This window comes from Thunnus thynnus, chromosome 3 (genome assembly GCF_963924715.1).
Source record: "Thunnus thynnus chromosome 3, fThuThy2.1, whole genome shotgun sequence".
Lineage (NCBI taxonomy): Eukaryota > Metazoa > Chordata > Actinopteri > Scombriformes > Scombridae > Thunnus > Thunnus thynnus.
The window spans coordinates 13,291,005-13,304,212 of NC_089519.1; the positions used below are offsets into that span (position 1 = coordinate 13,291,005).

General features: G+C 41.6%; 1 protein-coding gene across 6 annotated transcripts in view; it reads right to left on the minus strand.

Moving 5' to 3' along the window:
- Nucleotides 1-2,438: 2,438 nt before the first annotated feature.
- The window catches only part of LOC137179563 (zinc finger protein Aiolos-like), a 32,293-nt gene continuing 21,523 nt past the window's right edge, over nucleotides 2,439-13,208 (minus strand). For 3 of the 6 annotated variants that reach the window (XM_067584334.1, XM_067584330.1, XM_067584331.1), the window contains 8 exons: nucleotides 12,328-12,399; nucleotides 11,367-11,436; nucleotides 10,935-11,051; nucleotides 8,000-8,410; nucleotides 6,528-6,695; nucleotides 5,998-6,114; nucleotides 5,025-5,138; nucleotides 2,439-3,608 (listed from right to left, as the gene is read on the minus strand). In XM_067584334.1, the coding sequence (XP_067440435.1) occupies nucleotides 2,974-3,608; nucleotides 5,025-5,138; nucleotides 5,998-6,114; nucleotides 6,528-6,695; nucleotides 8,000-8,410; nucleotides 10,935-11,051; nucleotides 11,367-11,421 (1,617 nt within the window). In that variant the 5' untranslated portion in view covers nucleotides 11,422-11,436; nucleotides 12,328-12,399 and the 3' untranslated portion in view covers nucleotides 2,439-2,973. Of the gene's footprint in view, nucleotides 3,609-5,024; nucleotides 5,139-5,997; nucleotides 6,115-6,527; nucleotides 6,696-7,999; nucleotides 8,411-10,934; nucleotides 11,052-11,366; nucleotides 11,437-12,327; nucleotides 12,737-13,208 lie in introns of those variants that run through there. The other 3 variants (XM_067584335.1, XM_067584336.1, XM_067584332.1) reach the window with 3 other exon arrangements.

A 13,208-nucleotide genomic window follows, 5' to 3' on the forward strand; every position in this document is an offset into this window, starting at 1 on the left:
GGGCAACAATTACAAGCTGTTTCACCATCCAGTGTCCGGGTCAGAAATAAAAAACATCCACAGTGGTGGATGATACACCTGTGTTGATATTACTGCCATAATAATTCAGTTTGCTTGATTCTGATTTATTTTTTTATTTGATTATCTACAAGCAATCAACAACATATATATGTCTTTATTAGTAGACCAATTTCTCTTTTCTTTCAGCCACAAAAATAAAGAGCAAACAGACATGAAATTCCAGTTTGTCAGTGAACCCAGTTCCTCAGTATCAAGGTTTCATGCTTCAAAAACAAACTTAATTTGATTCCTCGGTCACTTTTAAGGCCAGTGTACAGTGTGTCGTCATTACAGTTAAAATACAATAGCATGGATTTCATTTTGATTTTGGGCTGTCAAGTTGACTCCTATAATTCAGTCAGCAGATGTCACCAGAAGCCTCTCATTTGGACTGGACTTGCGTCATTGTTGCTTTATGACTCCTGTCTCGACTGGCTGAGTAAACTCTGTCTGGCAGGCCAGTTTTATGGTGGAAATGGGACTACACACACACACACACACACACACACACACACACACACACACATACACACACACACACACATACACACACACACACACACACACACACACACACACACACACACACACACACACACAGTTTAGGCAGAAAGCAGGGCTTTCAAAACTCAATTCCCATTTTTGTTTTCTTACATGTTTATTCTTATGTTCAGAGATTATATTTTGTATGGCGTCTTTTTTCCTTATCCTGCTAGATTACCTGAAACTACTCTAATATCAACTGCAACCTTAAATTTCTGCATACAAACAAACAACTTTATCAAGCTACTCAGAAGAAAAATACCCTGAAGTCAGCCTCTTATAATTGGAAAAAGAGAAGCAGTGTGGTTGTACTTTTGAAATGGATGACTGGGCTTTTTAATCTGACATATGGACATGAGGCTGTGATGACAGTTTGCTTCACAAGTGTCACTTCTCTTCAAACGCAAAGAGAGAGAAAAAGGGAACTGGCACTGATGGAGAGGACAGATAGTGTGGTGGCAGCTGGATGAAGCTAACACCCTGTTCTAGTCTGAAGGCACCAAGGCGTGACCAAGTCCCTGCACTGAGATGTGGGTGAACTGCCTCCACATTCACATGCACGCACAGTCCAATGCAACAACACATTAACTTAGTGACTAATGCTAGTCAGAGTCTGTGTAATGTATTTGCCAAAACCCCCCTGATACAATCTGAATAGACAGATTTAGCTGTCAGTGCCCCAAGACAGTGGAGCTTCCCAAACCTGGTCATTTTAAAAATTTCCGGTCAAAAGTTCCCATATGCAGATAAGTTACCATATATTGAGTCTTACAGACTGAAGTAATTTTACTGTCCATTATGTGGGTGAAGTGAAACAGAAGTGGGAAGAATGAACTATTGATTAAAAGCGTCCTTACACAGTGTTTGTGCACTGGAGGCTAAAAGTTTCTACATCACACTTGTGTAAGTTAAATATTGGACCAGGATCGGCTCCAAACTAGTTGTGATGTCACAAATCAAACTTGTAGGCTAACCTCCTTAAAATCTGATTTTCAATAAGCACAGAGAAACTCTCCACTTTCAGCAGCTGAATGTGAAAACAGCCTTCTAGTGTCAAACTCTGCGCATACATCATTCTACAAAGTGAAGTTCAAACATCCAACTGTGTGAGCGATACTGCACACCGAAAAACATCTCAAGACTAATTCACCGTCGTGCAGTACCAAGTTTCCACCAGCAGATGGATGCTGGTGTGAAGAGACTTGCGATCCTCTAACATTCATCTCCTCAGCATCCGGGAAAGACACAGTGATGCCTCAATCCTATGATGAAATTAGGAAACAGTCTCCTAACCAAGACAAGCGCCATTCGACATTTCCGCCCTCATTTGATCATTTTCTGAACATACCAATTCTCAGATACTGCAGGGGCACAGGTACACATTCTCTTTGTTCCTGATTTAACATTTAACATTGACAATACAGCCTTAACTTGATGTCAGAGAATTCTTATGATGTTCAGCAACACCATATATTTAATTTAGACCTACCTCAAAATCCATTTATATCCCCATAACCTCAGTGCTAGAGATTAGAAATAGATTTGTAAGTCCTATTTCTACTTTTGTACTATGTGACAAAAACATCTCTGCAAAACTGTGCCATTTCTAACTCGCGGGAGCACTAAATGAATGTAATATTCAGGAGTGAGAAACCAACACATGGTGCAGAGCGAAGTGATGTCCTTTGAAGCCGTGAACTGCACTCTCAAAACCACAGCCTACAAGGAGACATGTGACCTTCTAGATAATAGGATTTTTTTTCTGTAGTCTTGAATTGGCAAGTCTTTTTCAGAGAAGCAAAACCTCTCTCAACAAGGTGCAGATCTACAGTAGGTGTGATAAAGAAAAAAAAGGGTTTGCTTTTATTTTTTACACCTTTACAAAGATAACAATAAAACATTTACAGCAGATAGCAATTCACTCATATTTGCTACTTTGTTGAACATTTGAATGTAGTTCTGTATGATATAAACAGTGGCTACAACGAAGAACATTAAGTAAAAATTTATGTATGAATAGGAAGTAGAATTACTCCCGCATAAACACTTTACAGACCATCTTTTCAGATGAGTACAGTATGACTAAGAACACTCTGAAACCCGTCACACTCCTTTAACGTCTCTCTCTCTCTCTCACACACACACACACACGCACACACACATGCACACACATACACTCGAACACAGACACAAGACAGAGAGAGAGATAGCTGCTACTTCATGCTTTCATTTCTGATACTACTAGCTACTTATATGAGTAAATCTGTGTGTGTGCTCATACAGTGTTATCTGTATGAGCAGGTGTGTGTGTGTGTGTGTGTGTGTGTATGTGTGTTTGTATAAGCATGTAAATGTCTGCATGAATGAAAGCTACTTCAGTTCTAGGCGGTGCTCGCCACGGGCTATATGTGAGGAGAACTCGTAACGGTCCCGACTGCGGTGGCCGCACACGTTGCATTCGAGTGGGTCGCGGAAGCCGTGGCATCCCATGTGGATGGTGAACATAACATAGTCTAGAAAGATCACCCTGCAGTGGCCGCAGGGATACACCGCCCCGGGCAGCCCTCCGGCCTCTCCGTCGGCCCGCACCACCCGCAAAGCCTCCAGAGGGGACAAAGGGATGGGCTGGGCGTGTGGGTGAGGGACACCGTTCTGGTGGTTCAGCCCCCCCAGCAGGTGCCCTAAGCTGTACATGATGGGCTGGGAGATCTGGGAGCCGTCAGTGTGGAATGAGTCCATGCCGAGGGGTGGCTGGGCGGTATGAGGGAGGCCCAGGAGTGGCATGCCCATCTTGTGGCCGTTAGTGAGGCCCATGGGGCTGATGTCGTTGCGGCTTAACGGGATGGGGTAGGGCCTGTGGGAGGGAGCCGGGTCGCTGTCTGTGAGCATGGATTGTTGTTGATGGTGAGAGTCGGGGCCTGGGGAACTCGGCAGAGGGTCCTTGACGTCAGTTCGGGGAACCAGCTCCCTGTTAAAGCTCAAGTCCAGGCAGACACCGTTGTCGCCTAGACCAGCAACACGAGAAGAAAGAGCACTCAAGACTCCGCAGGAGGAGGTATCATATACTTCATCTAAGAGCATGACCAGAGAAATACAACAGACAGCAAGCAGCAGTTAAAGCAGTTATTGCTTACAGATGGAAAAAGATCTAACAGTAATCCTGACAGGACTCTAAGGGGTCCTCACTTTCGTGTTGAGTGGAGGCAAAGGAGAAAAATGTGTAGCCCCAGGCAACAAAAAGGAAAACCTCCATAGCAACACTGGGGAACGCCAGGTTCACAGGACAAAAGAGACTTTAAAGCATCTAGCATCCTGAGCCAGCAGTTGAGCTTGGAGGCATGAGAGGACAGAGGGCTGAGAGGAAGCAGACGACGCAGACGAAGGCCTCTAGTGCAGCTGCACCACAGAAGTATAGACATAGAAGCACCTGCTCACGTTTCTCGCCTCCCGCCTGTTCTCTCTCTCTGCGGTTGCAGACATTACTTCTCTTTTCCCCCTGTGGTTGTCATATTGAAAGATCTCACTTCATTTGTCAACCTGATAGAGAGACGTAGGAGGTTTTTTTTGCCAATACACCCTCGTTTTGCGAGCAGCTTGAGGCTTGATTGTGAAACTACAACCCAATGTTAGTTAGACTTAACCAGAAAGGTGAAAGCCAACTATTGAAAATCGTTGTGTGTGTGTGTTAACGCCCATAAAGTTTGGGAAATTGCTGTACCAAGACAGCCATTTACTGAAACTCATATCTTTTGATCATTTATCACTCAGGCAAATACGCTGAGTTTGAATGAAATTACACAAAGTGAATAATTAAACCGAGAGGTTTCAAGAGCATGTTACCCTTTTTAACATGTATCCATTTATTCACGCATGTATGGTTACCAATACCCACCTATGACATAGTTCTTGCTGAGAATTTAGGGCAGTGGAGAACACTCTGTGAGGTGTGCAGGTATGAGGCAGGTGCTCTGCCCTCAATTCCTTTTTGGCAAGAGATGGAGGCCCACAAAGACAAACAGACAGACAAACAAACAAGTAGCTCAGACAGACAACTTCACATACTGTACAAAACATGAATTCTGTCATCTAAAGTAGCATAAATGCACAGCAGAAAGCACAAAAAAACAGAGCAGTATATAGCTGTAGCAGCTCTGAAGTTTCACATTTAAAAAGTCAGTAAACAAGTGGACAGTATTAAAATTAAGATATAAGGGTAAAATAGCAAATATTAAGTAAATAAACATATCAATCAAACTAAAAAATGCAGACATTCACATTTTTTGTTTCAATCTAAATGAATGAAAAACAAATTTGAAATGAATGCTATAAGCTCCTTTAATATTAAAACACAACTCTCTGTTTGAAGTCAGTGTCTCTGCTCAACTCCTACATGTCTGTGTTGTGAGTTACGCTGCTCTTACCGGTGAACTTCTGTGGCATTGAACTCTTCCGTTTGGCTACATTGCTGGCGAGCCTGTCGAGCAGCAGAGCACGCTCAGTGCCCATCGGAGTCCTGGATGTGTGGCCGTCCTCTGCTTGAGAGCAAGAAAGTGAGAGTAAAAGGAGTTGAGGCACAGGAGGAAATGAAAACTACAATCAAGCTTTCCACTGAGCTGCGACTGTCCACCTGTCAATGTCTTTGAGTTTATAAAGTGAAGCAAAAAAAAAAAAAAAAAAAAAAAAAAAAAAAAAATCTTGCAAAACACCCTAGCTGCTCAGAAAAGTCGCACTGGGAGGAACGAGATATTAATTTGAGATCAGAAGCTCCTTTGACCTCACTTCCTGGTGCTTTTTTACTTCACCAGTGCAGGAGAGGAGACCACAGGATGAGGATGTACTTCCTCACCACTACGGCACTATCAGGCGTAAACTTACGACATTTGGTGACCACAGAAGCATAGCATTGTGTGTGTTGCAACTGTGCAACTGTCCTGTCAGTAAAGGCATTTTTGGGGGGAGGTTACAGACATAGAGGGTTATGTTTGTATGTGTGTGCTGGGTGGCTGGGCTGAAACATTTGCCCTACATAACTCTCTTCCCCTTTGCTGCTATAGACATGAAAAGCGGTCTTCACAGCGCTGTGCCGCCACACCACAGCAGCCATAACCTATTTAGCTCTAATGATGGGGTAACAGCCATAAGCTCATTAATTTAATGAGGCTATAAAAACAGGATCTGTAAGCAATAACAGCTTTAGTTGTAAGCCTGCTGTGTATGTACAAATGTGTTTATGTAGACTGTGCAGTGGTCTGATTACATTAACAGCTACATGTGCATGTGTGAAGTGTGTGTGTGTCTGCAAAGAATACAAGTTGGGAGTTTCGATGATGTTTTGATGAAGTGAGTGTCAGAACGTGGTGGTGAGACACGTTGAGTGTTGCGATGCCTGCTCACCTCTTTCAGCAGGACCTTTGCTCTGAATGTACACATGGCACCTCTCTCTGTGCTCTTCGAGGGAGCTGCGCTGCTTGTAGCTGCGACTGCAGTGGTTGCACTTGAAGGGCTTCTCTACTGTGAGCAGGAGTTTCAGTTAAACATTAACACATGAAACATCCATTTGACAACACTTAAACAGCGCAATGAGTATTATCTCTTTAAGTACATGGTTTCATACAAAACTGATGATCTGCAGAATGTCTGCAGGTGAAACACGTGAACTGACAGTGAATGAGTAAGTTTCCAGAGGTGAATGAGTAAGATGTCATATGTGATGTGTGTAACCGAATGAGTGCATGGCAGGGTGTTACTGGAAGAACCATGCAGGCTCAGCAGACCTCATGTGTGCAGGCTTAAAAAGAAGTGAGAAAACAACCTGAAGGAGTGAGAAACCAACCAACACGATACTGTACACCGGTGCATATTATATCAGTGCACATCAGCCTCACGTGTGAGTGATTGAGAGTGTGTATGTGGCTGGCTGGTACCAGAATGTGTGCGCAGGTGCCCGCTCAGAGCGTCACGCCGACGGCAGGCGTAGCTGCACATGGGGCATTTGAAAGGCTTCTCCCCGGAGTGCAGTTTGATGTGGCGAAGCAGGTTTCCCTTCTGGGTAAAGGAGGCCCCGCATTGACTGCAATGGAATGGCCTCTCACCTGAATGAGACAAAAACACATGAGCACCATGGAAAACAGTCCTGTGCATTTCACATTTCAACATATTTACTTCTTAACTCTTTGATGACACAACAGTTCACTCATTGTAAGTCACATAATGTGGTGTTCACAACAATTCTGTGATAGCTCCTATGTTGATATTTTAAAAAAATAACTTTTTTTTATCATATACTTTATTTGTCAACCCCTTTTTTGTTCCTTGTATTACAATGGTTTGCAGAAAACACAGAATCATTCACCATCTTTGAAAAGGGAACAAGGCGACATCCACTTTGACTGTCAGAAACCTAGAAACAATGTTTTCACGGCTCAAACCACACAAACACCCAGAATATTGTGTAGTAGACTTCCCATGTTGAAAATACAGCCTCATTAGTTCCATCTGAAGGCGGCATTATTCTGCTATTCAGCTTTACTCATCTTTACTCATTTTAGTTGTAAAACATACATTGACGTTACAACTTTGTGTCACGCAAAATTGTAACGTCAATGTACGTTTTACAACTCAAATCAATAACCTCGTTCTCTTAAATTCAATATGACTGATCTTTGAAAATAAGCCATGATGCAATCCAGCGATGTAAAGGCACCATGGATTACAACAGGGAGCGTGGCAGCTTTAATATCTTAATTTCTTGATCAATATACCACTTCTGTGTTTTTAGTCATACTGAAGAATTATGGAAGAAATGATATGCTACATATAAGAGCAGAACTCTGACCTTAATTCTTTACAGGGTTTGTAGATTTCATTTTTTGTTTAATATGTGTGCTAATACAGCAATGACAAATGTGTATGTGGATAGAGAATAAGCTGACCACAACAGAAAACTTATATGTGTACTATGAGTGTTCAGGTTGAGGATTCTTTTTCCGTACTGTAGCTCTACTAATGCTCCTAAGTTGTATACTTTAAACCTTGATGAACCATATAAATAAGGGAGTTACTGCATGAATTGCACAATTCAGGGCATGATAAAGACTGTAGATGTACTATGTGTTGCCTTATGTGTCACTGTGGTCAAATCACTAAGTTATTGCATGTGCTTTACATATGAATAACAATAGGAGGGTATTTCACAATCTCTTGCTGTTCCTGTAGCACTGGTTAGGACACATGCGTCATGTCTGATGCAGAATCTTGCATTCCTAATCGTAGTTAGTCGACTCAACATTTTGAACTAGCCAATACAAGACACTATCTCCTAATGCTATCAACAGTGTGATGATTGCACAACTGTTGTATTTGAGGTCAGGTGTTTGGGTTGTGTTCCTGTGCTTACCCGTGTGGCTACGTTTGTGCACCAACAGTACGTTAATGCTGACGCAGGAAAGGCCACAGATGTCACAGTTGAGCTTGCCTGTTGCCTGGATGCGGGGGGCCACAGCTCCAGGCACGTAGGCCCCTTCTGTCGTTGCTGCTGTGTGGGCGTCTGTCAGGGTGGCACTGTCGTAGCGTGAATAGTCTACAAGCGACAGGTCCTGCGGCTCGCTCAGAGTATCTCCCTCTTCATCCCCCTCCCCATCCCTCTCCTCATCATCGTCCCCCTCTGTCCTCTCTTCATCAAATCCTTCCTCCATCCCGTCCTCGCTGGCCCCCTCTGCTTCCTCTTTTGGTACAATCTCGCTTTCTTTTTCATTCTTGGAGTACTGCTCATTATCGTCCATCTCTTCAGCCTCGGTCTTTATTGCACCTAAGCAAGGAGGAAGCAAGAGACAAGCAAAGGATATATTTGGAAGGACATTTGCTCTACACAGACATGAAGTGACTGAATCATGTGACAATAAAACAAAGATATTGAGTGATGTATAGCACATATACAAAAGTTGATATTTCTTTTTCTCACTTCCAAGTAAGGTGCTAAATAAGCTTGATGAGACCCCACTCCAACAAGAATGTGAAACACTGACATCTTCACTTCTACATTTGTATTTATAGTTGTTAGTTTGATATCAGTACTAGCACGTCTCCAAAGTGTGGGTAGCTTTATTTGGGCCGATGTATAGTGTCACAAAAAGATTCAGAAGATGTGTGCTTGAGATAAGGGGAAGGCATTTCCTCTGAATACACAGAAACTAGAACCAGGGCAGGAGAGAGACGCAGCAGGCGCCTCACGACAACAACACCAATTCCTCATCTGCTTTTAAAAAGAGATTTCACATTGATTATATATTGCATGTGTCACAGATGCTGAAAACAGACAAAGTTCTTCCATCGGCCTGCAGCACTCAACAACGTGCAAGTTTTCCCTGTTTTTTTTTTCTTTTATACTTACCATATGCTTAGCCACAAGTCTTAACTTCAAGTCAAGTCAAGTTCTACCTATCATAGAGCAAAGTTCCATACCATACAGGATCTGTTCACACATATGCATACGTCTCATCACCACAACATGCAAGAGTCCTGAGGCTTGGTTTGCAGGACCTCTCACCTAGCCTCTTACTAAGTGTCAACCAACCCCCCGTACACTCAGTTCCATCCAGAAACCACACTGTGGTCTTGGCGGTGACTGGTGATGAGCTGAAGAGCAGCGCCTTGTATTGTGGAAAGCGCTCAGAGGTGCTATGGAAACTTTGCACACACAGAGCTCCGAGAGGCCCGATATAGAGTCCAGGGTCTAAGAGCAGTCAACCGCAGGCTATGCATCAGACGCAGAGCAGGGCTTTAGGAAGTGCACCCGGTGGGGCAGATGGGTGGCAGTCAGAAATAAATAGGAGAGCTGTCTGTAACACCATGTTCTTTTTTCTAAGCGACATATGGAGCACTGAGGTCGCAAGTCTGATAAAAACATTTTGAGACTCAAATTATCATGAGTGAAACAAGCTAATCACAGTTCAAATCTTCCTGCTTTGTGTGAGGGTACACTGCAGAGTTTATATAAGGCAATGTCATCATATCAATGATGTTAGAATATCTAATTATGGTCCTGCTTTAGATTACAGCCTGCAATGTACAGCATAATTACTCCAGAGTTACAGTGTAATCTTTTGTACTAATGGTGCACCAGTGCAGTATGTACCAACACATATATATAGGTACAGTGGAACAAGATGTGAAGTTATGCAATAAGGGGGTAACAATTTATGTAAATGCTCATTTCATTTTAGCTACCAGAATCAGAGGTAGATTAAATTCATCAGGCTTGATCTCTGCCTGAGACAGATCTCCCTGTTAAAGCTTTTTATTGTCATCAAAATCATATTTAATTGAAAAGACAATATTTGTGACAAACAATACTGGCATGCTCAAAGATGATTCTGCCTCCACCTTTAACACAAGTGAGGTGAATAGAATTTAATTTGTGGTGCTCACAGCATTAGAATTAAATTAAAAGCATGTACTTTTGCATGCACAGCATTATCCTTTTCCAGAATCAGTGCCTAGTATTACCTTTTTTCTATAACTTCACATCTTGTTCCCCTGTACCTACACACACACACACATATATATAGGTACACACTGTACTGGTACACTATTAGTAATTACGCTGTGGGCTGTAAAAAATGTAAGTGTTACCCAAACTATATGATACCATACATCACACTGCATAAATAAAGCAGACCTGGGACTCATCTTACTGCTCTAACTCCACCTAAACTGTTAAAAACTGACTAAATCAAATACTGAGAGTTATACCAAATTATTCTGAGAACTACTTGCAAATTACTTTAGACGGAATGGAATGAAACATCATGATGAGCACCGGTGCAGAGGACACAAAAAAGTGCCTTTGACCAAACCGCAAGGTAACCAAAGCACCTGAAACCTTCAAAATCTTTACATCAGGCACCTCGGACTTTTCATATGTCATCTCTCCCTAGTAGATAATATTCCACTGCTGTTTGATGAAAGCCTCTTACTAAGTCGTTTTAACATGTTTATTTCATGTTTAACTGAAGTCAAAGAATAAAAACCTATTCTATGTGTTAAGAAAATTCTACCACACTTTGGTATGTGAAATTATTTAAAACATACGTTCACATAAACACAGAAATACATAGTGGCCACGCTAATAATAAAGACATTTTTTTTTAGTTCTTTCAGTAGATGTGAGACTCAAATATGAGTGTTTTGTTGAGGCTGTAGCAGCGTCCTTAACATTTTTTCTGACTGTATACATTGTCCATGAACAAAAAAAAGGCTGTGAGCTTAATGGCTAAAATGTAAAGCGTGATGGAAAGATGTCAAAGATATTTAGCATATGTGTGTGTAGGTACATTTACGTGGATCCATCACACCTTCAGCACACTGCATTCCATTCTCGCTTAACGAGTTATCCTCCCTCTCTTCTTCCTCTTCCTTTGGCTTTGCATCTGCAGCATCACGGCAAACGTCTGAAACAGTGACATGTTGACACATTGTGTATCTGTAAATACTTTGTGTTACTTTTTGTTTCATTGAAAAGTAAGAAGGATATATTAAAAACCCTTTGAGAATAATACATGTGCATGATGACATTGGCGACTTTATGGGCTGCTATCAGCTGCAGCCTGCACAAATCCCTCCACATGTACGCCTTCAGCTTTCAGTACTCTACAGTCATGTGCGCTCAGGCAGTGCGGGAGGCAGGATGGTGGCAGTTGTGGAGAAATGAGTGCTAGCCTGATCACGTAGGCTTTCATACTATAGAGAAGGAATCAGATACTCACCCGTCCCGTCTTCCTCTGAGGGGGTAAATCCAGCAGGATGTTTGTCTGTGTTCATGATGAAAAACTTGTTCTGCGGAGAGGAATAACAATATTTGGTTAATGAGAGATAGTTTGGAATCTGTACAAGTCCAACCGAGTCAAGTTAAACTCCTTCTTGTGGCGTCTTTTTAGATCCACGTCTGAAACAAAGTGTTTCCGAAGAAGTAAAGAGACCACATTTTAACACTCACAGTAGGAGGGTTTGTTGCATACATTTATGATGTTACCATTTATTTGACACTTTGAGACGAAGATAACTTTCTGAATGTCTTTGACTCTATTAAAAGACTCCCTTACTATTTCTACAAAGCATGTGAAGAAAAAGAGGCAACACTTGTCTCTCACTGTTCCTGTTGGTTAGACAGCATAAAAAGAAGTTTATTTAAAAATAAGAGTGGGTAAGAGCCTACGGTTGATTGCTCGACCCTGTCACTACATTTAGCCTGATGAGAAAGAGATGATGTTCACTGCACATGTATTTCCTGCCGAGTCCATACATAGGAGCAAGTGTAAAAGCACACATCAACAGCCAGTGAGAATCCAACACTTGTGAAACGGCGAATTAAGAAATGAAATCCCGCCTTGCACCTTTGAAAGCTGCTTTAGAAGCCCTGTATCAATGTCCTGTAAACTAATAAGATATTCAGAGGGGAGAATAGTTTCAAAGTTTATATTACAAGTGTATCTGTAATAAAAAAAATAAAACATGGATGGCAATTTAAAGTTTTCATTATTTAGACAGCTGTTATTACTGTTAAACTACATTCAGTGGTAAAAACACAGCATTGATAAACTTTTCCGCACGGTCAAAGTGAAATTGAGAAGCGCATGTCTAGAAGATACAGTCAATTCCAAGGTACTTTTTTGGTTTTATTTTTTCTTGGAGGATAAAAGTAAGTTCAACATCCTGAAATGATCTTACCTGCTTTTTGTTCAGCACCCGCAGGAGAACCACTCTCGCAGTAGGAGATTCCACACCCCGCCACTGGACTTTCTGAATATGGAATATAAGCCAACGTCACTGAATATTGGACATCCCTCAAAGGAACAGGAACTTATTACGAACAAGGTGGAGCAACAAAGACCACGTTCACTACAGACTATCAGTATTTAGTTGCTGTTTTTTTTTTTTTTTTTTTTTTTACCATTTTTATAGTCATAATAAAAATATTACTTGACTAAACTTACATGCATAACACACCTATAACATTTTATGACTGAAACAAAGAACTGACATTGGGTACGATATCAGCTCAGGCAGTCCACATGGTCCCTGACTCGTCTCTATTTAAGGAGCTGTTACTCCATCTTGTGGCCAAACGATAAAGCTACTTTTCTTTACAATTTACTGTGTTCAAACAAGTCTGTACAAGAGAACTATCTCATAAACTTGTCTTTACTATAACAACACATACAACTTAAGCATTAGGTATTCATTTTAAGGGACATCACAGTAGTTTCACTGAAAATACGTCAATGTAGAACCCAGCTGAACTAACATCACACATGCTGAACTACTAAGTATTGGATGAAACATTTACAAACATATCCGCTAGCTCTGTTAGTCTCTTAGTTACAAAGATTGATAAAGTGTTAATAAAATATTAAACTACACACACGCACACACACACACACACACACACACACACACACACACACACACACACACACACACACACACACACACACACACACAGGGCTCATTAGCACAGTAAACATCTACAAAACAGTATTATTTAACACCGTTAACCTCTGAGTAACCACCCCGTACCTCAGAAAAACACACACACACACGCGCGCGCG